Here is a 26648-nt window from a genome sequence, read left to right on the forward strand (position 1 = left end):
CTGGACCGAAAAAAGTGAGGCACCGGGGAGGAAGGCACTCTTTGTATCCCGCGGGAGAGAAGATTGGGTGCCCAGCGGTGTATAGTACGTCCGGGACGTGGGACGGCGACCCTGTTCTGGCAGGTGAGGAGGGGTGGAGAAAGTCCAGCCTCACGAGACGGGACGGCGAGGTCTGGGTTGCGCCCCCGCTTGGAGCCGGTGCTAGACGCGGGGCTCCAGGGTTAATTTTGCCACTTACTGTGTGACCTCGGGTAATTTTATCTTGGAATCTTAGTTTCCTTGTCTCTGTAGTTGGAATCGTACCTCTCTCAGAGTTGTTGTGAGGAATCAACGAAAATAGCACACCGTCTGGCACATAGTTTAAGCCCTGGATATACAATCTTTAATAATACAACTTCGCTTCCAGCTGTGTAGATTTACGTTGCCGGCAAAACTCACCTTTAACGTCGGCTCAGTATCCGGTTAATGGGTTTTACTTTGTGTTGACTGGTAAATATATGAAGCAAAACTTTTATAATTAAAGTCATATTATTAGACAGAAGTAACCATACTACTGAGGATTTGGAAAATAGGGCCAATAATGCTACTCATAATCCAGTCACCCTATACACGTTTTTAAGCCTTTTTTCTTCTTCCTTTCTTTTTTTTCCCCAAATCTATTTTTTTAAATATTATGTATTTATTCATTTATTTTTCCTTGTTAGAGAAGTTGTAGGTTTCCAGGACAATCATGTGTAAAATACAGGATTCCCATATACCATCCTATTAGCACCTTGCATTTGTGTGGAACATTTGTTACAATTGATGATAGCACATTTTTATAATTGTACTATTAACCGTTGCCCAGGGTTTAAACTTCAGGTTCACTCTTTGTGTAGTGTACTTGCATGGATTTTTTCTAAAAATATTTTATTCTCTTACCATATACACAATCTTAACATTCCCCCTTTTAATCACATTCAGATGTGTATTTCAGTGCTGTTAATTACGTTCACAATATTGTGCTACATCACCACCATCCATTACCAAAACATTCCCATCATTCCAAATAGGAACCCTGCACGTGTTAAGCCTTAACTTCTCATTCCCAAATCTGTTTTTATAGGTACATCTTTATACTTGTAATGTTAGTGTATATACAATTTTGATTCTGTAGTATTGTAGCTTCTGCATGGGATTCACAAAAATCATTTTTATGACTATAAAATACTCCATTTTATAGGCTTATTATTTGCTTCCCAAATTCCTATATATGTAGAGTTAAAATCATTTCAACACAGTCAGTAAGGGAAATTTAAATATTATCCATGATTCCTGTATCTCAGGTCAACTGATTTTATTTCTTCTGGTTCCCTTCCATTTTCAGTCTTTGTGAACACATGCTGTTTACATGTTTTCATTTATTTAGTCTTTTATCCAACAAACATTGAGCATCAGTTATGTACAAATCATAGTCACTAAGGTTAAAGAGGTCAGGCTAGTTAGGTAGACAGATAGAAGCAAGAATTCTATTATGTAAAGGCTATGAGAGGTAGGCACAGGTTCTTATGAGAATATTGAAAAAGAATGATGTCAACACTCTTCAGTCAAAGACAACCAAGAACATGCCTGTAGTTGAACAAGTTAGGTTTATTACTCCTTTGCAATGAGGGAGTAATCACAGGGAACCATGGTCCTCTCAGTAAAAGATTGTTAGAAGGGTCTTAAAAGATTTGGACTTGTGTTAGGTGATTTTGGGGAACATACTGTCAGGAAGTGTGAATAATTCCATGATGATCTGAAATCTTATCTAGAAGGAGAGAAGACTAGAATGAGGCTAATGCCATAATTTGTCAAGAAGTAGCATTCATTCATATTAACCAGGATGAGATGTTTGATAATTTTTGTGGTTTGAGCAATGGAAGGAAGTTTTTTGCTTCCTTCAGATATGATTATGAAGTGGTCTTGTTTTTGTCTTGATTCATCATGGTCACAGAGTGGCTTTATCTGTTGTTGATGTTCTGTGAAATTGTTCAATAGAATAACACCAAGGTCTAGCTGTGAATGCCAGGCCTAGCAACACCAAGAGCTAGCTCCCTGTTATTAGGGGCTAGTTTACTTTTTTTCAGCAAAGAGAAGGAGCATTAGGAAATTAAGGCTCTTGAAATGCATTTTAAAGGAAGCACAAAATGCATGAGCATAAGCTGGGAGAGTCAAGCTCCAAGCTGTATGGCCAACAACTTGAGCAAGAGATTTGGAGGCCTGAGAGCTTGGGAGGTGAGGGAATCTTAGGTTGGTCTCATTAGACTAAGGGTGCTGCCCAGGCATGTATGGTTAGGCCAGGGAAGTGGGTACATTTTGAAGGACCTTTATGTCCATGTGTAGTAGTTTGAATGTCAGGAGGGGGCAGTTGCTGAAGTGTAATAAAGTCAGTGTCATCATATTTAGAAAGATCACTTGCTGTCAGGTAAGGGATGAATTGGGATCAGAGTGAGAGAGAGGAGTTAAGACTTTGTTACTTAAAGGGTGTTCATAGGCCAAGAGCAAGGGCATCACCTGGGAGCTTGTTAGAAATGAAGAACCTACTGAAACAGAATCTGCATTTTAACAAGATTCTCAGGTGATTCCTAGGTGCTTTAAAGTTTGAGAAGCCCTGAGTTAAGGGAATTTTGGTAGTTTTGGTAAGAGGTAATAAGGCCTCAAACCAAGACACTGGCAGTAGAGGTGGAGAAATGTGGGCATGTTATTCATTCAACAAATATCGGAAGCCTCCTTCTTGCCAGTCACCGTGATGGGAGCTGGGGGTACCAAAATGAAGATAGTTTCTCCCCTCAAGACATTTCCAATCTAGTAGGGGAAACTGGGAAGTAAACTGGCGAGTAAACTGCATTGGAGAAAGTGTAAGCGCAGGATGCAGTCGGAACACATCAGAGGGCACAGGTTGTGGCAAAGTTGGGCTGTAAATAAGGCCTCCTGGAGGAGGTGAAGGGATGTCTGAGCTGAGTTCCATTTCTGGCCCAGGGAGCAGCAGTCAGCCAAGGCCTGAAGCCTAGAGAGGGAATTCTGGGTGGTACTTGAACCACAGATATTTTCTGTGGTTGGAGCACAGTTTTCAGAGTGGGGTGTGGCTAGAGATGAGGTTGGAGAGATGAGCAGAGGTCAGATCTGGAAGAGCTCTGTAGACCCTATAGAGAAGGTTGGGCTTTATTTTGAACATCGTGGGGAGCCCCTGATTATTTCCCCCCCGAAAGATGTTAATCAGAAAAGATATATGATCAGTTTTGTGTTTTTCACCCTTCTGAATGCTTAGCGGTGGATAAAGTAGTGGTTGCAATCCTGGAGGCAGGGAGAAGAGTGTAGTGATCTAGGAGAGAAGGTGGTGATCTGCTGAATGTGGCAGGTGAGGGAGGAGGGACATTCTAGAAGGATGACAAGTCCTACATTTTAGAGTGGTCTGGGTGCCATTGATGTGGATTCTTGGGCAACTAAGGCAGGTGAGCTGGATTGCTGCTTTATTGGTATTTTGAGACTTTTTAAAGCAATGTTTTTCAGTGCTCCATTTAGTTTTAGTTTTTCATTCAGTACTATGTCTTGTTTTTTATTTTGTGAGTTTTTTTTTTTTTTTTTTTTTTTTAAGTTTGTGTTTGCTTTTGTTTTCTCTGTCTTGGTTTCTCTGGCTGGGAGGACAGGAGACAAAGAGACTGCTGTGTGTATTTCCTCTCAGGGGTAGCTGGAGTAAGTATGAAGGGGGCTATTTTAACCGTCGTGGTTCCAGCAGCACTTCCTGCAGCATTCATTAATTATATGTTGCTGCTAAAGGCAAAGTTGTTATTTTATTAGAACTGTGGACATAATATTGCTAATATCTTACATATAGAGAGGTAACAGCATCTAGTGGAAAGATTTAAGGCTGGGGTTCTAGTTCTAGTTTCCATGCTGATTAGCATTGTGATCTTAGGTAAGTCACTTCATCTTTTGGTGTCGGTTTTCTACAGAAATGAAATATCTACCTGGCTTGTCTCATAGGAGTCTTATGTAGATTAAATGAGATGATGTATGTCAAGATGATTGGAAAATATTAAGAATGGTATTTAAATGTGAGATGATGGTATTACCACTATTATTGAGGATCTGTCTTTGAGGAGCTCAAAATAATGACTGATAGTCAAAGCTTTGTTACTCAAGGTGTGGGCCTTGTACTAGGAGCTTGTTCGACATGCAGAATTGTGGGGTTTTTATCAGGCCTACTAAATCAGTGAACCCTTTCATTGCCATTTTCCATCTCATCTTTGGAAGAATCCCTTAAGATAGGTAGGGAAGGCCTCAAAAGATAATTGCTTCACCTGAGGGTAAACAGCCTTATGAGGTTTAGCTACATGAAATTGCCAATATTCACAATATTCACAACCCAATAAGTGGGCAAAGCCAGGTGTCAATTCCGGTTTTTCTGAGTCCCCATACAATGCTCACACAAACGTTAGACCCTCTTTTTAGAGATGAAGTGCTAAAGTGTTTAAGTCAGTTGGCCTATGTCCTACAGCAAATTAATTATTTTATTTTAGGAATCTATTGTTTTTTTAAGAAATCCAGCATAAAAAAATTTGTTTTAAAATTGACACAACCTCTTGAGATAGCTTTCAGCACATACTTGAATTATTTTGAAGTTGATTGTTAGCTACATGAAGAGAGGGCCAATGATTTTTACTCATCTTGGTATTATTCACAATGCATAATACATAATGCTTTGCTCAGAGTAGGTGCTAGGCACATGTTTCAAGGATTAGAAATAAGTTCATGAATTTCATTATACCTGACCTGGATTGAAATTGAAATTGTGATGCATTCATTGCTACACTGGTAAAGTTTTCAATGTCTCTTCTGTTATAGGTGGAATTGGGCTATTCATTGAAGCTTCTTTCCCTGGTGGCCCAGGGACAATTTTACATTTTGACTCTTTTTACCATGGCTTTGGTTCACAAATTGCTGAATGGCATTTACATTTTCAGAAAATGCCAGATGCCAAGTGCTGCCACGCATTTATTTTTGGGTACTCGCTTTGCAGACTATTGTTCCAGTGGTCTTCAGAAACCAGTGGTTGCTCCTGGAAAAGCCTCCTCTCAGAGGAAGACTGAAGAGGGTTTGCAAGGACATCACCAGAGAGAAGTTGCTTTGGACATAACTTCTCCTGATGAGAAGCCTGAAATTAATTTTGATAAAGCAGTTCAAGATGAAATAAAGGACCATTTTAGGCGCTTGAAGGATGATTTTGTGAATCGTTGGATAGGGCCTGAAGGCCGCCCTTTGCATGAAGTCTTGCTGGAACAGGCTAAGGTTGTCTGGCAGTTCCGTGGAAAAGAAGATTTGGATAGGTGGATAGTGACTTCTGATAAGACAATTGGAGGTAGAAGTGAAGTGTTCCTGAAAATGAGCAAGAATAACCAAAGTGCTCTGCTGTATGGAAATCTGAGTACTGAGGCACCTCTGGATGGGGAAAGCAGCCGCAGTGGGTACTGTGCAATGATATCCAGGATTCCAAGGGTAGGTGAGGCCCAGCAGCCACAGTTTTCTAGTAAACTGGGGTGAACTTCACTGTGACATGAACTAAGCAGGCAACTTTTGTTCCTGTGAATGAAAATACCTGGCACGTTGTATGTGGTTATCTCATCTGAATATTGGGAATATAACTACAGGGCACAAGTATAAAGTGGAAGTACAAGGGGAAGCGGTTCCTTGGGTGTGGTTACTTGTTTCTGGGCATCTCTTTGGGCCAGGGCAGAGCATTTTTATATTTGAAGAACCCTGAGAGGTTAGACATTTGAGAGATGATTGGGGGTGGGGGGATTTGCATTTCCTGTAACAGATCGCAGCTCCTCTCATGACCAGAGTTTCCTTAAAGCAGATGTAGGGTCAGCCTGTGGCTTTTTTTTTTAAATAAACTTTTTTTTTCTTTTGATACATTGATCAGTTTTACTGAATATCTGGGCAGCAACTCTAATTAAAAAATGACAGTACTCACAAGAAGTATAAGACGTTGATTTCACAATAATTTGCTGAGCTTACAATATAGTTAGTCAGAATTTACATACATGAAACTATTAAAATTTTTAACATATGCCAATGAAGTTTGTAGACGTGGGATCAATATGACCTGAAAGTTATTGCAAATTTAATTAACCTGGTTTGGGATGAATGGAGAACTCCTTGAAAAGGCCACAGTATATTCAAAAGGAGATAGAGAACTTAGATTTCTTTTTTTTTTCAAAGCAGATTAATTGAGATAAATTCACATACCATACAATCCATCTAAAGTGTACAGTGTCTTTTATTATATTCAGAGTTGTGCATTCATCACCACAGTCAATTCTAGAACATTTTCTAGAACATTTCTAGAACCCTAAAGAGGGTTCACTATATTATACTGTCCCATGTTTCATCTGCCTCTCCTTCTAGTGACATACACAACCCTAAACTTTCAACCACAATCGCACCCATATATCATCGCTGTTAGTTTCATTCACTACAATGTGCTTCCATCACGTCCATCCATTTCCAAATATTTATAATCAACCTTATAACATATTCTACACAAATTAAGCATCATCTCCCCATTCTCTGCCCTCATTCTATCTTCTGGTGACCCAGGTTCTAGATATTGACATCATGAGTTTGCTAGTTATATTTAGTTCGTATTAGTGAGATCTTACACTATTCATCCTTTTCTGACTTATTTCACTCAACATAATGTCATCAGGGTTCATCCATGTAGTCACGAATGCATCATTGTTACATTTTTTTCTTACAGCTGCATAATATTTCATGTATGTATATACCACATTTTGTTTATCAATTCATGGGTTGATGGACACCTGGATTGTTTCCATCTTTTGGCAATTGTAAATAATGCTGCTATGAACATTGGTGTGCAAATGTCTGTCTGTGTCCCTGCTTTCAGTTCTTCTGAATATATACCTAGTAGTGGAATTGCTGGATCATATGGCAGTTCTATACTTAGCTTTCTGAGGAGCTGCCAAACTGTCTTCCGCAGTGGCTGCACCATTCTACATTCCCACCAACAGCGAATAAGTGTTCCTATTTCTTCACATCCTCTCTAACACTTGCAATTTCCTTAAGTAAGCTTTTAATTTTAGAATAGTTTTAGATTTACAAAAAAGTTGGAAAGATATTACCAGGAGCTCCCATATACTCCTCACCCAGCTTTCTCTGTTGTTAACATCTTACATTACTATAGTACATTTGTCACAACTAAGAAACCAACTTTGATACATTACTATTAACAGACTTTATTTGAATTCCACTAGTTTTAACACCAGTCTTCTTTTTCTGTTCCAGTATCCCATCCTGAATACCACACTGCATTTAGCTGGCATGTCTCCTTAAGGCTCTTTCAGTCTGTGGCATTTTCTGTCTTGCCTTGTTTTTCATGAAGATTTGAGAAGTACTGGTCAGGTATTTGTAGAATGACCCTCAACTTGTGTTTTTCTGATTTTTTTTCTCCTGGTTACACTGGAATTATGGTTTCTTAGGAAGAATACCACAAAGTTGAAGTAACCCTTTTCATCTTGTGGAATAAGGGGTACATGGTATCAACATGATGTGTCACTGATGATGTTAACCTTGATCACCTGGCCAAGGTAGTGTTAGCCACATCACTCCATTGTAAAGTTGCTTTGGTACTCTTCTTTCCATTCTCTATTCTTGGGAAGTAAGTAAGTGCAGTCCACATTTAAGTCAGGAGGTGGGGATTAAGTTCTTACTTCCTGGAGAAAGGAGTATGTATCTACATGAATTATTTGGAATTCTCTAAGGAAAATTTGTTTCTTCCCCCACATTTATTTATTCATTCAATCATTTATTATGGACTCTTACTTTGGCTTATAATCCAATACTAAATTATTTATTTATTGCTGAAATTGTTTCAGCTTTGGTTATTGGGAGCTCTTTCAGGGCAACTCCTGTTTCCCTTTGATATTTCCTGCATCCTTTTGTCTTTTTGAGCCCTTTCTGGCACTACAAGATGCTTCAGACCCATTTTGTATTTACCATCCCAGCCCTAAAATTAGTCATTTCTCAAAGGACCCCTGGTTTCTTTTTTGGCAAATGATATTAGAAACCAATCTTTGGGCACTGGGTATGTTTGTTGCTACTGGGCTGTCACTGCTTCTAGGCCCTCTCAGTGGACAAAGCTATGAAATAAATATATGCATGCTAACCCTTGTATACACACGTATTTATAATCTATCCATCTATATCTATATTATACTAAACATGGGCTCATACTGTTACCTCCCACTCTAATCCAGTACCAGATGATTCATTCTAGGTTTTCCCTTCTTGCTTATCTGTGACTTCCCTCTCCAATAGTGAGAAACCTGTCTCCCACCATTTACCAATTATTTTCTTATTAATTCAACCCCAGTCTACATGTAAAGCAGTTTCAGAATTTTTAACCTGTAACCCCATGAGAAACAACTTCACCAACTAGAGTATATTTATGTACAATTTCTTTTGTCTTTGCCTAATTTCCAGTCAAAACATCATTTTCCAAAGTTACTTAGGTCAGCTTCTTTGTTTTCCCTGACCAACCTGTGGCTTTTTGAGAATTTGCTGACCAGGTGGTGTTTCAGGGCTGTGTTGGACAGGCTCCCATGCCTGGCCCTACCAGCTCCTGGATGTCTGCTTGGATATTGTACTTAAGGAGAAAGGCAAATGTCAGGATTAGATTAGGCTCCCTCTCTCCATATAATAATGAAAAAGAAAGGTATGTGCTCTTTTAGAGGCAACAAACTATCCACTACAAGGTTTTTTTTCAGGCCCTAAAAATCCATAGAATGGATTTGGTCAGTCCAGAGTTGAAAATAATTTTATGGCTAGATACTCACTATGGAATAATGAAAATATTAGATAACATTTATTAAGTATACTCTGTCAGTCCTTGAGCTCAACACTTTTCATATATTATTCCATTTATTCCTGACAACAAACCTGTGAGGTATGATCATCCCCGTTTTACAGATGAGGAAACTGAGGTTTGGTGAGGTTTAGTAACTTAAAAGTTACATAGCTAGTAAGTAGTAGTTCATATCTTGGCACTGATCTTTTTGAAATCAGATTACCTCTGAATTGCTGTAAACTCCTTTGGAAATGTATACTAAATTCTATTTTTGAAGAGATACGGTATAGATAGTAGGTAAGGACACCAGTTTTGCAGTTAAACAGCCCTGCATCTACCACTTATTAGCTGAGGGCTCAGTTTTTGCAGCTATAAAATGGGGACAATGATAGTGCCTTTCTCCTAGGGTGGTTATGAGGATTAAATGAGATTATGCCTGTAAAGTGCTTATTAAGTAATCAATTAATGGTAACTGTAGTTATTAAATGTCAGTTTTAAAACTTGAGCTCTAGCTTTCATTGTGTTCTAATTTATGGGAAGGCAGCTGTCATAAAATGGGCCACTCAGAAGCTGATTGCTCCAAAGGACTAAGGAAGGTAAATACACACAGTAATTCACTTCCATTAGCGAATACAAGTGACTACCTACCCACATAAACACTGTCCTGTGCCAACTGTATCTTGAACATTATCTTAGAAACATATAAGTGTGTCGGTATTTTGTGCTTAAATAAGAGCCACATTTATCTGTCTCTGTATGGTGGTAGGAAGCGAAAAAAGCAGAAAAATGGCTAGTGAATCCTTCTGATGCTGTTGACTCGATGATGACTTACATTTTGTTAATAGTGGAGAATGAAGTTAAATAACTTTTCTTTCCATGTCTCAGGGCCCTTTTGAGAGGAAGAGGTCTTATGATTGGTCCCAGTTCAACACTCTTTATCTCCGTGTGCGCGGGGATGGCCGGCCTTGGATGGTGAATATTAGGGAGGACACAGATATAATCCAGCGGAAGAATCAAATGTACAGTTACTTCATGTTCACTCGTGGGGGACCCTACTGGCAGGAGGTCAAGGTAACAGCACAACTGTTTACTGTTTAGAAAAGTGAGGTCTTTTGATATCATGGTTACAATGTAATTTTCTCTCTCTCTTCCCTCTTTCTTTCTTCTAATCCTTCTTGGAAGGTGTGGGGAAGAAGGAAGAGGACCTAGGGTAGGGAATCACATAAGTGAATTTTTTTTCATTAATATAAATTTTTGTTTACTAACCAGTAAATATTTTTGGTAAGGATAGTGACTGGCTCCATGCTAAGTCATAGGTACATCTCTGTGTCCAAGTAAATTTTTCTTTTTTATTAAGGCAGTTGTAGGTTTACAGAAAAATCATGCAGAAAGTTCAGAGTTCCCATTTTACCTTCCCAAATTGATTTTTTTTTTTAATTTTTGCTATGTCACCTCTTCCAGACAACTCTAGGAAGCTAGTGTCCCTAGCTTAGTAGAAAGGCTCCCTAAAGAGAAGTAAATACTTCACAGTTTACAATCATTAACATTTTTATTTATTTCTTGGTAATATAAGGCAGTGTTATTTTGTAAATGAGAAGGTGAAACTTTGAGACAAAGTAAGCAGTGTTAACCTGAAGGAAAATAAGAGGAAATTCAGGAGAGAGAGCAAAATCAGGTGTCTGTACTTTCTTCTGCCTACTCAAGGTGTTAAATCATTTCATTAAACTCAAAAGCAAATCCCCATTTTGCTCATGTCAAAAACCTAAAAAAAAAATCAAACAAAAACTAAAAAAAACACACACAAAACACTAAAGTAGTGCTCTGTATCCAATCCATTAGCAAGTCATGTGACCTCTACTTCCAAAATACTCAAACCTGAGTATTTCTAGCCATATCTTCTATTTGCATTTTAGTCCTAGCCTTTGGATTGCTGCAGCAGCGTGGTTATTGGTTTCTTTATTTATCCACTTGCCCCTCCACCCATCTCTAAAATTCACTCACTACACAGCAATCAGGATGATCTTTTAAAAACATAATTCAGATTATACAACTCATGTGCTTAAAATCTTCCAGTGGTTCCCCTTTTTGAGTCTGTCAGACTCAACAAGCTTATTTCCGTCTCCTGGCCCTTGTACTTGTTGTGTCTTCTTGGAATGCTAGTAGCGTGATTGCCGGATAATACAGTAATTCTATACTTAGCTTCCAGAGAAACTGCCAAAATGTCTTTCATAGCGGCTGTACCATTTTACATTTCCACCAGCAATGAATGAGTGTTCTATTTCTCCATATCCTCTCCAACACTTGTAGTTTTCTGTTTTTTTTTAATACTGGCCATGTAGTAGGTATGAAATGGTATCTTGTTGTGATTTTGATTTGCATTTCCTTAATAGCTAGTAATGTTGAGCATCTTTTCATGTGCTTTTTAGCCATTTGTATATCCTTATTGGTGAAATGTCTATTCAAGTCTTTCGCTCACTTTTTTTTTTTTTGATCCCCAAATAGAAACAAGTTTTAATGAACTCAATCGAAAACATCGATAAAAGCAATTCAATCGTTTCCTCCAGTATGAGTTCACTGAAGTTGATTACATGTATCTGTCATTCACCTTGGGTGACTTTTTCTATCATCTTGTCCTGAATATTTTGCCATGAGGCTGGTAGGTAAAAAGAATGATGAAAATAGCTATGTTCTATTGCTAAGGAAATAATCCTCTTTCCTTAAGGCAGACACAACTCTGGAAGACTGAAAATGCATGCCATGTAACACTTACGTTTAAGTCTCAGATAACTGTCAGAAAGTATTCCTTTTACCCAACAAAGAACTGTGAGTTGAAACATATAAGGCACTTCATCTGAAAGAACTAAACCATCTGTTGGCTACACTTAGTAAAAGCAATAAACAATGTCATAGAAAACAAAAGAAATAATATTCTCCTTTCCTCAAAAGATGTACTTCTTTTCTCGTAAAGGCAGAAAAGGCAAAGTATAAAGTCAAACCAAACTAACATTTTAAACAGAAGAATGATGTGTCCATCTACTTTCAAAAGGTACCAAAAAATAAAGCTGCTTCTGATAAATAAATCAGATCATTTTTTTCAAAATAATTTCTTGGTTTCATGCCATAATTAAGTGCCCATTTGCTCCCTAAAATAAGTGGTTAAGAGTTCTTTACCCTTTAAGTATGATTGATCAAATGGATATTTTAGAGTTTTCATGTCTTCCCAGTCTCAGAATTGTATTCTGGGGGACAAGCATCAATGTAGGCACTGAAAAATGAAAATTGTCAGAGTTTGCATGGTAACTGGGAGAATCTGCATTCTTTGATATGTGAATATTATAAAAATACTGATTTGTTTAAGTATCAGACCAGTAGTGTCATCCTTGGAGCCCAACTGAAGAGCCTCCTATGGCCACAGTGCACAGGTCCTTGAGTGGGGAAATTGATGCAAGTAAAAGTACATGTTTCTCAACATTAACAACATTCATAAAATTGTGGGGAATTTAAATGTTGGAGCTATAGAATAATATCTTGTAATCTAGGCTGAAAATAAAACAAAAGGTGGGAAAAGCATAACTTCCTATAACTGTAATCTCTAAATTGCAGTATTTGTTACTACAAAAGGGGTACTGAGGAAATAAGGGCGAGCATCTAAATCCTAGTCACTTGAGTGTGTTTCACCAGGTTATGCTAAAAACTATCACCCACAAAAGTGCAAAATAAAAGATTAATGCTTGTCAAAATTAGAGTTCTTGCAACATTGACCAAAAACAGCAAACACAGCTGAACAAGGCAATACATGTACTGTCACTGGCTATAAAGTAGTCTTATGACAGAATTTGAGTAAATGACATATAATGGAGATCAGATTTTTTTTTTAAAGGAAATGTTTTACAAAAGATATACTGAATGAAGTGACATTACACTGACAAACATTTAGCTGTATTAAATGTAAATTTTACGATGTCTTTGGAAAAGTATCACTTTTCTTTTACTGAACACTACTTGTTAGGGCAGGGCATAGTATTCCTTCAGATAAAATATTTTTTAAAACTTTTTGCTTTTGCAAAACAATGAATGATACTTTTTTAAAGTTGGTGGGACAGAGAAACTGATACAAGTATATAGTGTGTGGAAGATCAAGAGTAGAAGGGAAGGCTTACTTTTCACTGTATACCCTCTTACAATTATTAAACGTTTTCATCATGTGATGTAATACTTTTAAAAAAATTAACAAAGAAAATATTGGGACAATAGGGCAAAAACATTCTAGTTTAAGATCAGTATCAAATTCTGAACTGGGACGTACTCATAATACTTAACTCTGCCATCTTTCATGTCTCTTTTTTTGTGACACTTTTGAGAGTTAATCACATGAACATGAATGAAAGCAAATGTAGATTCATCACAAAATACAAATGTATTGGTCATAATTATGTAGGAAAAAACCGGTAATATCTGTTTTTGATGTAAGCTCACAGTATGTGTACTGAAAGTTTCTCTAAAATTAAAACTAGTCCACTAATATTATAAATGGAAAGAATACTTCTGCACCATGAAACAGAAGATAGGGGGTTTGAAGGTGAGCCCATCTGAGTGAGGACTTTATCCAGCCCACTGAAGAGGCCCGTGAAGATGAATCTCAATCTAACATGGGGTGCTGGTAAGATCCTGCTGGTGATATTCTGCTCCCCAGCCCTTGACAAAACTCCTTTGAATGGTACACATTTTCGTGAGCTCATGTACAGCTTCAAACCCATAGTTGACAGACTGAGCCAGAAGCCGAGCAAACTGCTGATTGTTAAAAATTTTGAGGCTGCAGCTGCTGGGAATCTTACAGGCAGTAGTGGGATGAAGGCCGTGATGAAAGTTGCAGTTCCTACTCTATACAAATATGCTGCTGTCACTGGGGAAGTCGGCATATACCTCCCCACCAACATATCACAGATGGACACCTTTTCCAATATGTGACCTAGTGTTTTCAGTTGTCGAATTACAATTAACATTTGACAGCAATCCCAAGTAGAATCTACTTTTGTTATTTAAAGGATCTGTGAATCCATCTGCTGACACACCAGTAGAAGATGCATGAAAAACTTCACCAACACGATTGTTTAATTCATAGTAGACAATTGAACACTAATGTTTGGCTCTTCATAGGCAACAGGCTGAACATCTCTGCTGGATATACTGGGGATAATCTGAGGAATCACAGTACTGCTTGTATCCATAGGCTGGAAATTATGTTGACCCATCTGATCATAGGGGGCATATAGGCAGGAGGAGTAGTATCAGCTGGAAGCTGAAATGGACTTCCTGGTCCAGAACTTGCAGGGGAGTTAGGATATGTGCTGCTAGCAGGGGGAGGGAGTAAGGGCTATTTGGTAATAAGGGAAAAAGAGTGTTGTCAGGCTGGTGGAAAGAATCTGGAAATGTGGCACTTTGTGGCGTGTGCAGTTCATTGCGGCTCAGATTCCTAAACTAAACCAGAAGGCTGTGTTGTGGATGAGGTAATGCTGGAGGAAAACTGGACTCTCCTCTCTCTTTTAGTGGTATGGGTTGATACAAACTTCTTTTTGCTTAGATCCAAAAGGAAATTCACAAATATCCAATAGCTTTAGCTCATGATGACTCTGCAAGTCAGGCCAGCACCAAACATGGTAATATATAACATGGGGTTGGCCTTTTCTGACCTGTAGGCATCCACCCAAAGACCTGGGAATAGTGACACTTTTGTTTGGTTGTCCTGGACTGTTCAGGGTTTTCTCCAGTTTCTCCATGGCACCATTTTTCTTTTTTAGCTGTTTCACCAAAGCATCTACTGCTTTTCTGCCCATTTCTCCTCCTTGTCACCCTGCTTCCAGCCCAACAATCACTTTACTGCTGGACTAGTAAAAGAAAACAAGCTGACCATTTGATATAAATCTTCAGACACTTTCCTGCAACCCAAAGTCAGTATCTAATGAAAGAATAGATCACAGATGAAAAGTCGTATACAGCTCCTAAGCAGAAGTTTCAGTTAAAAATAGAAGAGTGACGTTTATCTTCGTAAGTGCCATATACTTCTTTCATTAGTTCAAGGTGGGTCAGCTGGGCACACTGTCCTGGAGCTGTCGCTGAACTTTCCCTCAACACACCTTTATTATCAGCTTGACTGTGAGACAGATGCGTGGTGCCCACTCACCTTTGACGTTTTGCTCACTTTTTAATTTTTGTGTGTATGTGTGTTTATTATTAAGTTGTAGGATTTCTTTATATATTTTGGATGTTAAAGCCTCATCAGATATGTGGTTTCCAAATATTTTCTCCCATTGAGTAGGTTGTCTTTTCACTTTTGTGATAAAGTACTTTGCACACAAGTTTTAAATTTTGAGGAGGTCCCATTTTTAAATTTTTTCTTTTGTATAAATACAAGATCCTACAGATGCTTCCTTACATATTCTTCTAGGAGTTTTATAATCCTGGTTCTTATATTTAGATCTTTGATCCATTTTGAGTTAATTTTTATATATGGTGTGAGATAAGGGTCCTTTTTCTTTCTTTTGCGTATTGTTCTAGTTTGCTAATGCTGCCAGAATGCAAAATACCAGAAGTGGATCGGCTTTTATAAAGGGTTTTATTTGGTTACAAAGTTACAGTCTTAAAGCCATAAAGTTTCCAAGGTAAATCATCAACAACCGGGTACCTTCTCTGGAGGATGGCCAGTGGTGTCCAGAAAACCTTAGTTAGCTGAGAAGGCACGTGGCTGGCATGTGCTCCAGAGTTCTGGTTTCAAAATGGCTTTCTCCCAGAACGTTCCTCTCTAGGCTGCAGTTCCTCAAAAATGTCACTCTTAGTTGCTCTTGCGGTGTTTGTCCTCTCGTAGCTTCTCCGGAGCAAGAGTCTGCTTTCAACGGCCGTCTTCAAACTGTCTCTCATCTGCAGTTCTTGTGCTTTCTTCAAAGTGTCCCTCTTGGCTGTAGCTCCCCTTTAAAATGTCACTCTCAGCTCCACTGAGTTCCTTCTGTTTGTCAGCTCATTTGTATGGTTCCAGTGATTTAATTTAGACCACCCTGAATGGGTGGGGTAACACCTCCATGGAAATTATCCAATCAGAGTCATCACCCACAGTTGGGTGGGGCACAACTCCATAGAAACACTCAAAGAATTACGATCTAATTAACACTGATACATCTGCCCACACAAGATTACATCAAAGAACATGGCGTTTTCTGGGGACATAACATATACAAACCAGTACACATATGGATGTTTGGTTCTTTCAGGACCATTTGTTGAAGAGTCTGGTTTTTTCCAGTTGAATGGACTAGGCAGCCTTGTCAAAGATCAATTGACCATAGAGGTGTGTGGATCTATTTCTGAACTCTCAATTTGGTCCATTGGTCAATATATGTATCCTTATGCCAGTACCATGCTATTTTGACCATGGTAGCTTTGTAATATGCTTTAAAATCAGGAAGGGTGCGTCCTCCAAACTTTGTTCTTCTTTTCAAGATGTTTTTGGCCCTTTGGGGCTCTTACCCTTCCAAGGCTTTTCCATTTCTGCAAAGTAAGCCATTGGAATTTTGATTAAGATTGTGTTGAATCTGTAAATCAATTTGGGTAGAATTGACATCTTAATGATATTTAGTCTTCTGGTCCATGAATATGGAATGTCCTTCCATTTATTTCAGTCTCCTTTGATTTCTTTTAGCAATCTTTTGTAGTTTTCTGTGCACATGTCCTTTACATCCTTGGTTAAATTTATTCCTAGATATTTGATTCTTTTAGATGTGACTGTAAATGGAATTTTTTTCTTGATTTTCTCCTCAGATTGTCCATTACTAGCATATAGAAACACTACTGTTTGTGTGTTGATCTTGTATCCCACCACAATGCTGAATATGTTTATTAGCTCTAGTAGCTTTCTTGTAGATTTTTCAGGACTTTCTATATACAGGATTGTGTAGTCTGTAAATAGTGAAAGTTTTACTTTTTCCTTTCTGATTTGGATGCCTTTTATTTCTTTTCCTTGCCTAATTGCTCTGGCCAGAACTTCTAGCCCAACGTTGAGTAACAGTGGTGACAAATGGGCATCCTTGTCTTGTTCCCGATCTTAGAGGGAAAGCGTTCAGTTTTTCACCAATGAGTACAGTGTTAGCTGTGGTTTTTTCATATATGCCCTCTATCATCTTGAATAGAAGTTTCCTTCTAATTCCTTTTTTTTGAACTGTTTTTATCAAGAAATATGCTGAATTTGTCAAATGCCTCTTCTGTGTCAATGGAGATTACCACGTTTTTTTCCCTTTATTTTGTTAACGTGATGTATTACATTAATGGATTTTCTTGTGATGAAGCACTGTTGCGTACCTGGGATATAACCCACTTGATCATGGTGTATAATTCTCTTAATGCTTGCTGTTGGGTTCGATTTGCAAGTATTTTGTTGAGGATTTTTCATCTACATTCATAAGAGAAATTGGTCTGTAATTTTCTTTTCTTGTAGTATCTTTATCTGTCCTTGGTATTAGGATGATGTTGGCCCTGTTCTAGTTTGCTAATGCTGCTAGAATGCAAAACACCAGAGATGGATTGGCTTTTATAAAAGGGGGTTTATCTGGTTACACAGTTAGTCTTAAAGCCATAAAGTGTCTAAAGTAACACATCAGCAATCGGGTACCTTCACTGGAGGATGGCCAATGGTGTCCAAAACCTCTGTTAGCTGGGAAGGCACGTGGCTGGTGTTTGCTCCAAAGTTCTGGTTTCAAAATGGCTTTCTTCCAGGATGTTCCTCTCTAGGCTGCAGTTCCTCAAAAATGTCACTCTTAGTTGCTCTTTGGGTGTTTGTCCTTTCTTAGCTTCTCCGGAGCAAGAGTCTGTTTTCAACGGCCATCTTCAAAATGTCTCTGTAAACTGCAGTTCCTCTCTCAGCTCCTGTGCATTCTTCAAAGTGTCCCTCTTGGCTGTAGCAAGTTCGCTCCTTCAGTCTTTTCTTATTAGTGCCCCAGTAAATTCATCAAGGCCCATGCTGAATGGGCAGGGCCACAACCTCCACGGAAACTATCCAATCAGAGTCATCACCCACAGTTGGGTGGGGCACATCTCCATGGAAACATTCAAAGAATTACAATCTAATCCAGTAAACTCATCGAGGCCCATGCAGATTGCATCAAAGATAATGCTGTTTTGGGGGACGTAATATATTCAAATCGGCACAGCCTCATAGAATGAGTTAAGTAGTGTTCCCTCCTCTTCAATATTTTGGAAGAATTTGATTGGTATGAATTCTTCTTGGAATGCTTGGTAGAATTCACCTGAGAAGCTGTCTGGTGCTGGCCTTTATTTGTTGGGAGGTTTTTGATGACTGATTCAATCTCTTTACTTGGGATTGTTTTGTTGAGGCCTCCTGTTTCTTCTTGAGTCAGTATAGGATGTTGGTATGTAAATTTCTAGGAAATTGTCCATTTCATTTAAATTGTGTAATTTGTTGGCATACAGTTGTTCATAGTATGCTCTTACAACCTTTCTTATTTCTATTGGGTTAATAGTAATGTCCCCCCATCATTTCTGATTTTATTTATTCGCATCTTCTCTAAATTTTTATCTTTGTCAGTCTAGCGTAGGGTTTTCCAATTTTATTGATCTTCTCAAAGAATGAACTTTTGGTTTTATTATTTCCTCTGTTTTTTTTTAATTCTCAATTTCCTTTATTTCTGTTCTAATCTTTTTTTTTTTTTTTTTTTTTTTTTCCTTCTGCTTGCTTTGGGATTCATTTGTTGTTCTATTTCCTCCAGGTGTGCAGTAGGTCTTTGATTTTATCTCTTTCTTGTTTTTAAAAGTAAGCATTTAGGGCTATACATTTCCTTCTCGTCACTGCCTTTGCTGCATCCCATATTTTGATATGCTCTTGTTTTCATTTGTCTCGAGATACTTACTGATTTTTCTTGCAGTTTATTCTTTGACCCACTAATTGTTTAAGAGTATGTTGCTTAACCTCCATATATTTGTGAATTTTCCAGTTCTCCACATGTTGTTGATTTCCAGCTTCATTCCATTATGGTCAGAGAAAGTGTGTTGTATGATTTCAATCTTTTTTTTTTTAATTCAGTTTTTTTTTTTTTTTTATTTTTTTTTTTTTTTTTTTAATTCAGTTTTATTGAGATATATTCACATATTATACAATTATCCGTGGTCGCAGTCAACTGTTCACAGTACCATCGTATAGTTGTGCATTCATCACCCCAATCTATTTTTTGAACATTTTCCTTATACCAGAAAAAGTAAAAATAAGAATAAAAAATAAAAGTAAAAAAGAACACCTAAATCATCCCCCCCTCCCAGCCTATTTTTCATTTAGTTTTTGTCCCCATTTTTCTACTGGGAGAACTTTGGGTATCTCCCTCATTTTTGTAGGACAGTTTTGCCGGATATAGAATTCTTGGTTGGCAGTTCTTCTCTTTCAGTATCTAAAATATGTCATACCACTGTCTTCTTGCCTCCATAGTTCCTGTGGAGAAATCTGTACATAATCTTATTGAGCTACCCTTGTTATATGATGGATTGCTTTTCTCTTGCTGCTTTCAGAATTCTCTCTTTGGCTTTGACATTGGACAATCTGATCAGTAAGTATCTTGGAGTAGGTCCATTGGGATCTGTTCTGTTTGGAGCATGCTGTACTTCTTGAATCTGTAATTTTCTGTCTTTCATAAGAGTTGGGAAATTTTCAGTGACTATTTCTTCTATTATTCTTTCTGCCCCTTTTCCTTTCTCTTCTCCTTCTGAGACACCCATAACATGTATATTTGTGTGCTTCATGTTGTCACTCAGCTCCCTAAGATCTTGCTCGTATTTTTCCATTCTTTTCACCATCTGTTCTTTTGTGTGTATGAATTCAAATGTCTTGTCTTTCAATTTACTGATCCTTTCTTCTGCCTGTTCAAATCTAGTGTTGTATCCCTCCATCATGTTTTTCATCTCCTCCATTATGTCCTTCATTCCCATAAGCGCTGCCATTTGCTTTTTCAAGTTTATGAATTCTTTGTTATGGTCATCCAGTGTCTGCCTTATATCCTTTATCTCTTTTGCCATATCTTCCCTCAGTTCATTGAACTGACTTTTGAAGTGATTTAGGAGATTTGTTTGAATATCTTTAGTTAGTTCTTACCTCAGTTTATTGATTTAGCATTAGTTGTCTCAACTCCTGTATCTCGGTTGAACTATTGGTTTGTTCCTTTGGCTGGTTCATATTTTCATGTTTCCTAGTATGGCTCATTATTTTAAGCTGTCTAGGCATCTAGTTTTCTTGATTAGTTTATTCTGGAGCTCGTTTTCACTCTTTTACTTACGGTTTTCTTGTTGGTTGGCTTTGTTCTCTAACATTTGGTGTTCAGTTCAACTTATTCTAGACCTCTAATTTAGGTTCTATTTAGTTGATCAAAGTTTTTCACCACTTGCTTTTCTGTTTCTTGCCTTGCCTCTATGTAGCCTTTTTTGTGAAAGGGTCTCCTCAGATATGATCAACCGCAGTCAATTTTTCCTAATCCAGAGAGGCCCAGGTCTCAGGAGTAGGGTATGGAGTTTCCCTGAGAATGAGACCCTCCTGTGAGGCTTTTAGATTCTGTGCTTTTCCTACCCTATCCAGCAGGTGGTGCTTGCCAGTCCGCAGCTCCCCCACCAGTTGAGGTGCAGTGCCTTTAGTTCTCTGCAGACTCTGAGCCTGTCAGGGGCATGGCTGACTGGATCTGGTTTCTGAATTCTAGCCCCTAGGGTCTGAGTTCTTTGAAGGAGGGCTGCCAATTGAACTGGGCCATACCCCTTTTACTTGGGGGAGTTATGCCCTTTGGGGGAATTGTATCCCCTACTAGGTTGATTGCTTTGTCTGTCAGGTCTATTTCAGCCCTCCTTGGCCTGTGTTCAGTGGCCAGTTGCAAATATCTGAGGTTTTCTGTAAAGAGCTACTTAGAATAGTTATTTTAAAAAGAAAGAAGGAAAAAAAGAAAAAGAGAAAAAATCTCTTTTTGAGGCCTTTCCCCTGTGTCAGTATGGATTATTTAAAAATGTGCACTTTAGGGTATTGTCTCTTTCACCTAGATAATTACTCTCCAACAGTACTTGCCAGGGGGCTACTGAAGTGTAAAAAGATAAGGAGTCACAGAGGTGACAAAAAGTAGGAAAAAAAAAACCACTAAGCTTTTTTTGGAGCAATGGAATGGGTGCCTGCTTCTATGTGCCCCTCTTCCCAGAGCCTAGCCCTTCTCTAACACCCTAAACACCCCCAACTCCAAAAGTTAATTAATTAATTTGTTAATTAGTTCTGCAGTTGAGGCTGGGTCGAGCCCACCTTCTTGCTCCCAGCAGATTGTTTTTTTTAACTTCAGGGAGCCAGCTTTGAGACAGTTTGTGGGGTGTGAGTGGGGGAGGGATGGGGGAACTTACAAATTTTGCTGCGACCTCAGTTGTTCCACTTCCTCCAGGCTAGTGTACAATGTGTGACTGGTTACTGGAGACCCTGAGAATGCTGTTTCATACAAGCTGCTCTAGAGGAGTTACTAAATTCCACGCCTCACCACTCTACCATCTTGCCCTGCCCCCCCAGGTTATTTTTTCTCAATGTTTTAAAATTTATTGAGACTTGTTTTGTGACCCAACATATGGTCTATCCTGAAGAATGATCCATGCGCACTTAAGAAGAATGTATACCCTGCTCTTTTGGGGTACAGTGTTCTGTATATGTCTCACACACGTAGTTCATTTATCATATAATTCAAGTTCTCTGTTTCCTTATTGTTCTTCTGTCTAGATGTTCTGTCTATTGATTTGAGTGGTATATTGAAGTCTGTAACTATTTGTGCTATTTTGGATATATTATGTCCTGCCAAAAGCCATATTCTTTAATGCAGCCTTGTGGGGGCAGACATATTAGTGCTGATTAGGTTGGAACCTTCTGATTGAGTGTTTCCATGGAGATGTGACCCCCCCCCCATTCATGGTGGGTCTGGATTAGTTCACTGGAGCCCTATAAAAGGAGCTCACAAACAGAGGGACCTGTTTAAAATGCTAAGAGTGGCATTTTAAAGAGCAGTAGCTGCAACTTAGAGAGATGTTTTGAAGACAGTCGTTGAAAGCAGACTTTTGCTCCAGAGAAGCTAAGATAGGACAAAACGTCTCAAGAGCAACATTTTGGAGAATGCCATTTTGAAACAACTCGGAAGCAAGCAGATGTCAGCCACGTGCCTCCCCAGCTAACAGAAGTTTTCCAGATGCCATTGGCCATCCTTCAGTGAAGGTATCCGATTGTTGGTGCCTTTCCTTGGACACTTTATGGCCTTAAGACTGTAACTGTGTAACCAAATTAACCTCCTTTATAAAAGCCAATCTATTTCTGATGTTTTGCAAAATGGCAGCATTAGCAAACCGGAACACTATTATTGTAGAGACCTCTATTTCTTTCTTCAGTTTTGGCAGAATTTGCCTCATGTATTTTGGGGCACCATGGTTAGGTACATAAATATTTATGGTTGTGTTATTTCTTCTTGTTAGATTGCCACTTTTATTAATGTATAGTGTACTTCTTTATCTCTTATACCAGTGTTGCATTTAAAGTCTATTTTTTCCAATATTATATAGCTACCCCAGCTCTTTTTGTTTACTATTTGCATGGAAAATCTTTTTCCAACGTTTCACTTTCAAACAATTTGTGTCTTTGAGTCTAAGGTGAGTCTTTTGTAAACAGTGTATAGTTGGATCATGCTTTTTTTTTTATCCATTCTGCCCATTTGTGTGTTTTGATTGGGGGGTTTAGTCAATTAACATTCAGTTTTATTACTGTGAAGTACTCACTTCAGCCATTTTATTCTTTGTTTTTTATATGTCATCTTTTTCTTTTTACCCTTTTAATTACCCTTACTGATCATCTTTATTTCTTCACACTACTCCAAGCCGCTCTCTCCTGTCTTTTCCTTTCAGCCTGCAGGACTCCTTTCAGTATTTCTTGTAGGATAGGTCTCTTGTTAACGAACTCTGTTTCTCTTTACCTGTGAATATTTTAAACTCTCATTTTTGAAGGACAGCTTTGCTGGATAAAGAATTTTTGGCTGGCAGTTTTTCTATTTCAGTACTTTAAATATATCGTACCACTGCCATCTCGCCTCCATGGTTTCTGATGAGAAATTGGTACTTAGTCTTATTGCAGATCCCTTGAATGTGACGAATCACTTTTCTCTTGCTGCTTTCAGAATATTCTCTTTATCTTTGGTATTTGACAGTCTGATTAGTATGTGGCTCGGAGTAACAAATTACCACCAAAATAGCTGCTTAAAACAACACACATTTAGGTCATAACTCAGGACATGGAGTGGCTGGGTTCTATGCCCTAGGTCATATAAGGCTGAAATTAAGGTGTCACCTGGTCTGTACTCCTTTCTGGAGACTCTGGTAAAGACTCTACTTACAGGCTCATTTTGTTGTTGGCCGAATTTGGTTCCTTGTGGTGGTATGACTGAAGTCCTTGTTTTCTTGCTGTCAGACTGGGGCCATTCTCAGATCCTAGAAACTGTCTGCATTCCTTGCCATGTGGCCCCACCATCTTCAAAGCCATCAATGGAGAACCTTCCTCCCACTGATCCCTTTCAAGGCTTCAGATCTCTGACCAGGAAGAGCTTAGTCTTTTATGGCTTATGTGATTAAGTAAGGCCCACAGAGGATAATCTCCTTATCATAAAGTCAACTGATTTGGAACTTTAATTACCTCTGCAAAGTCTCTTCACAGAAGCATCGAGATTAGCAAGATTAGCATTGGATTGAATAGCTGGGAGAAGGTGTGTACACCAGGGGGTGGAAATCTTGGGTGTTATCTTAGAATTCTGTCTACCACAGTTGTCAGCTGCTCACTAAAGGAGTTACACTAATTTGCAGTCATACTAACAATATACACGGTTCCTGTTTTTCCTTCCCCCCTTGTTTATGTAGTAAAACTTTATTTTTTGCAAATGATAGGTAAAATGGTTTTTCAGTGGTTTTAAATAGTATTTCCTTAAAGTGACACTGAGCATTTTTATGCTTGTTATTTTATTTCATTTTCTAGTGTTTGCCCATTTTTCTATTTTATCTTTTTTTTAATTATTTGTAAAAGTGTTGTGTTTAGCCTATTAGTCTTTTGTCTATAAATATTACAGATACTGTTTTCCTAGTTTATCCTTTGTCTTTTGCCATCAGAAAGTTATAATTTATTATCTACAATATTACTTTTTCTTTGAGACTTCTGGCTTAGAAAGGTTTTCCTCTGTGTTTTCTTCTAGTAGTTGTGTTCTTTTTTTTTTTTTTTTTTTTTTTTTTTAACATTTCTATCTTTGACCCAAACGGCTAACAACTTGTCATAAGTGCATATATTAAATAATTTTAGGATTAAATTTAAACTACTATTCTTCTGTCATTGCAACTCTATATAAATGCTTCAATTGCTTATGTTTCAGCTGTGAAGTAAATGTTTTTTTATTTCAGATTCCTTTCTCCAAGTTTTTCTTCTCTAATCAAGGAAGAATCCGTGATGCCCAGTTTCAGCTTCTGCTTGATAAGGTAACATTTTCTTGCGCTGTTTGCTTAGAATTGTATTATCTTTAGTGAAAAAGAACTTTGCAAGGATGAGTTCAGTCTATTTTTGAGGGCTGACAAATGAAAGATGAAAATTCATATTCAAAGCCATCCCAGTTAGACCCAGGGATATGTTGACTCATGTAGACCTATTCTGTGGGCCAAACTTCTATCCTGGAGGAATTTCAGTAGAGTCGTTTTTTCAACATGCCTACATTTTATCTTAGCTTTAAAATCAGAGAACAGTATTCGATTCAGGAAAGCTCCAGGGAACTTCCATTACACATCCGTTGTCACCCCTATTCTTAAGTGGGACTATCTAAAAGTGGAGAGGAGAGGAAGTAGAATGTGGAAAAAAAAGCAGCCTTGTACTTCCCTTTCTACTTTGTTACAGTATATAAGAGCTATTGTATACTTGCTAAGGCTGATAATATAAAACCCAGATATAGTAATCACCTCATGGGATTTTAAAACTCCAGGAATAATATCCATGTATGAAATTTTAATCATCTTCCTTCTCTACTTTATATTTAGATCTCTTCTATTGGATTCACCTTGGCTGATAAAGTAGATGGTCCATTCTTCTTGGAAATAGATTTTATTGGAGTATATACTGATCCAGCCCACACAGAAGAATTTGCCTATGAAAATTCTCCAGACCTTAGCCCAAGACTTTTTAAATAGAGATCATGTGGTAGTTTTGTGTTACAAAACCAAGGATAGTAGCATCCACAGTGACACAGACAAAATAAAGTATGTCTTTAAGAACATCCAATAATGGCTGGTATGTATTCTCTAAGACAAGGCTAAATGCTATTGCCAAGAGGGTCCAGATAAGGCAAACAGAGCATGAAAGTAGGTTCTGAGCTGTGCCTTAGCTCACAGAATACAAATACAGATGCAGAGGTGCTGTGTAAATCACAAAGTTAGTTTTTGATCAGAATGTTTCCCATTAGGAGCATTTCCTAATGCAGATTCCAAAGAAGGAGTCGGTGAGATGACTTGATGGCATTCTACCACTGTATTCCTTATAGGTGTTTTCTAATCCATTTTTGAGGACAGGCGACTGCTAAAGAATATTAAGATAGAGTTAGAAGTCACTGGGAAATGAGATAGATACCTAGAGAGCTAGTCCTCCAAAGATGCACAGTCTTTACCAGTTCTTACTTTATAGTGACTTCTATAACCATTGGAGAAACTAAATCAAAATTTGACTAGTGTCCCCAAAGCTTCCCAATCATTGTACAGATTGGATATGCTGAAAATAAGGTCCTCATTAATACAGTTTAAATTGATCAATATTGTCATCTTAGAGGAGATAGGAAATGATAATATAGCCAGAGTACCCTCAGAGAGCCAAGTTTACAAATAACAGAAACTTTTTTCTAATGTCTTGTCCTAAAATCCATTTTGTATAGTTCCATGTAATTACCTTTTCTTTCTTAACAGATTTATTGAGGTATAATTTACATACCATAAAATTCATGTTTTAACTATACAATTCAATTTTTTAAAATTGTACAACCATTATCAGTCTAATTTTAGAATGTTTCTACCACTCCTAAAAGAAACCTCAATGTCCCTTTGAAATTGTACATATTTAATGTGTACAATTTGATTAGTTTTGACGTACTTGCCTGTGAAACCATGACAATCCAAATGATTGTAATCCCCCCACCCCCCACCCCATCTCTAGGCAACCTGTTTTCTATTACTATAGACTACTTTGCATTTCCTATCCTATAATTTTATATAAATGGAATCATACAGTATGTAGTTTTTGGTCTGGATTTTTTCATTCAGCATAATTATTTTGAGATTCATCCATGTTCCAGTATGTATCAAGTTTCTTTTATTTCTGAACAGACTCCATTGTACAGTTTATCCATTCACCTGTTGGGCATTTGGGTTGTTGCCATTTTTTTGGCTATTACAAATAAAGGTACTGTGAACATTCAGGTACAAGTCTTTGTAGGGACATATGCTTTCATTTCTTTTAGGTAAGTACCTAGGAGTAGAATGGCTGGATCCCATGGTAGATGTATAATATTTTTAAAACTTGCCAAATTGTTTTCTGAAGTTGTAACATTTTATATTCTCACCAGCAATGTATTCAAGTTACCCAGAGGTTTCTTGATCTGATCTCTGCTTCCTGATAGGGAAATCTGAATTTACCAAGCACCAAGGAGTGTGT

General features: G+C 38.0%; 1 protein-coding gene and 1 pseudogene across 1 annotated transcript; one reads left to right on the plus strand and one right to left on the minus strand.

Moving 5' to 3' along the window:
- Nucleotides 1-26316, plus strand: NDUFAF1 (NADH:ubiquinone oxidoreductase complex assembly factor 1). The gene is made up of 5 exons (XM_037834267.1): nt 1-123; nt 4867-5517; nt 9776-9961; nt 24365-24439; nt 24989-26316. The coding sequence occupies exons 2-5, from the start codon at nt 4942-4944 to the stop codon at nt 25136-25138; spliced, it is 987 nt and encodes a 328-aa protein (XP_037690195.1). The 5' UTR covers nt 1-123; nt 4867-4941; the 3' UTR covers nt 25139-26316.
- LOC119530924 lies at nt 13363-14142 on the minus strand (annotated as a pseudogene).
- Nucleotides 26317-26648: the final 332 nt, after the last annotated feature.

The sequence above is a fragment of the Choloepus didactylus genome, chromosome 4 (assembly GCF_015220235.1).
Source record: "Choloepus didactylus isolate mChoDid1 chromosome 4, mChoDid1.pri, whole genome shotgun sequence".
Taxonomy (NCBI): Eukaryota; Metazoa; Chordata; class Mammalia; order Pilosa; family Megalonychidae; genus Choloepus; species Choloepus didactylus.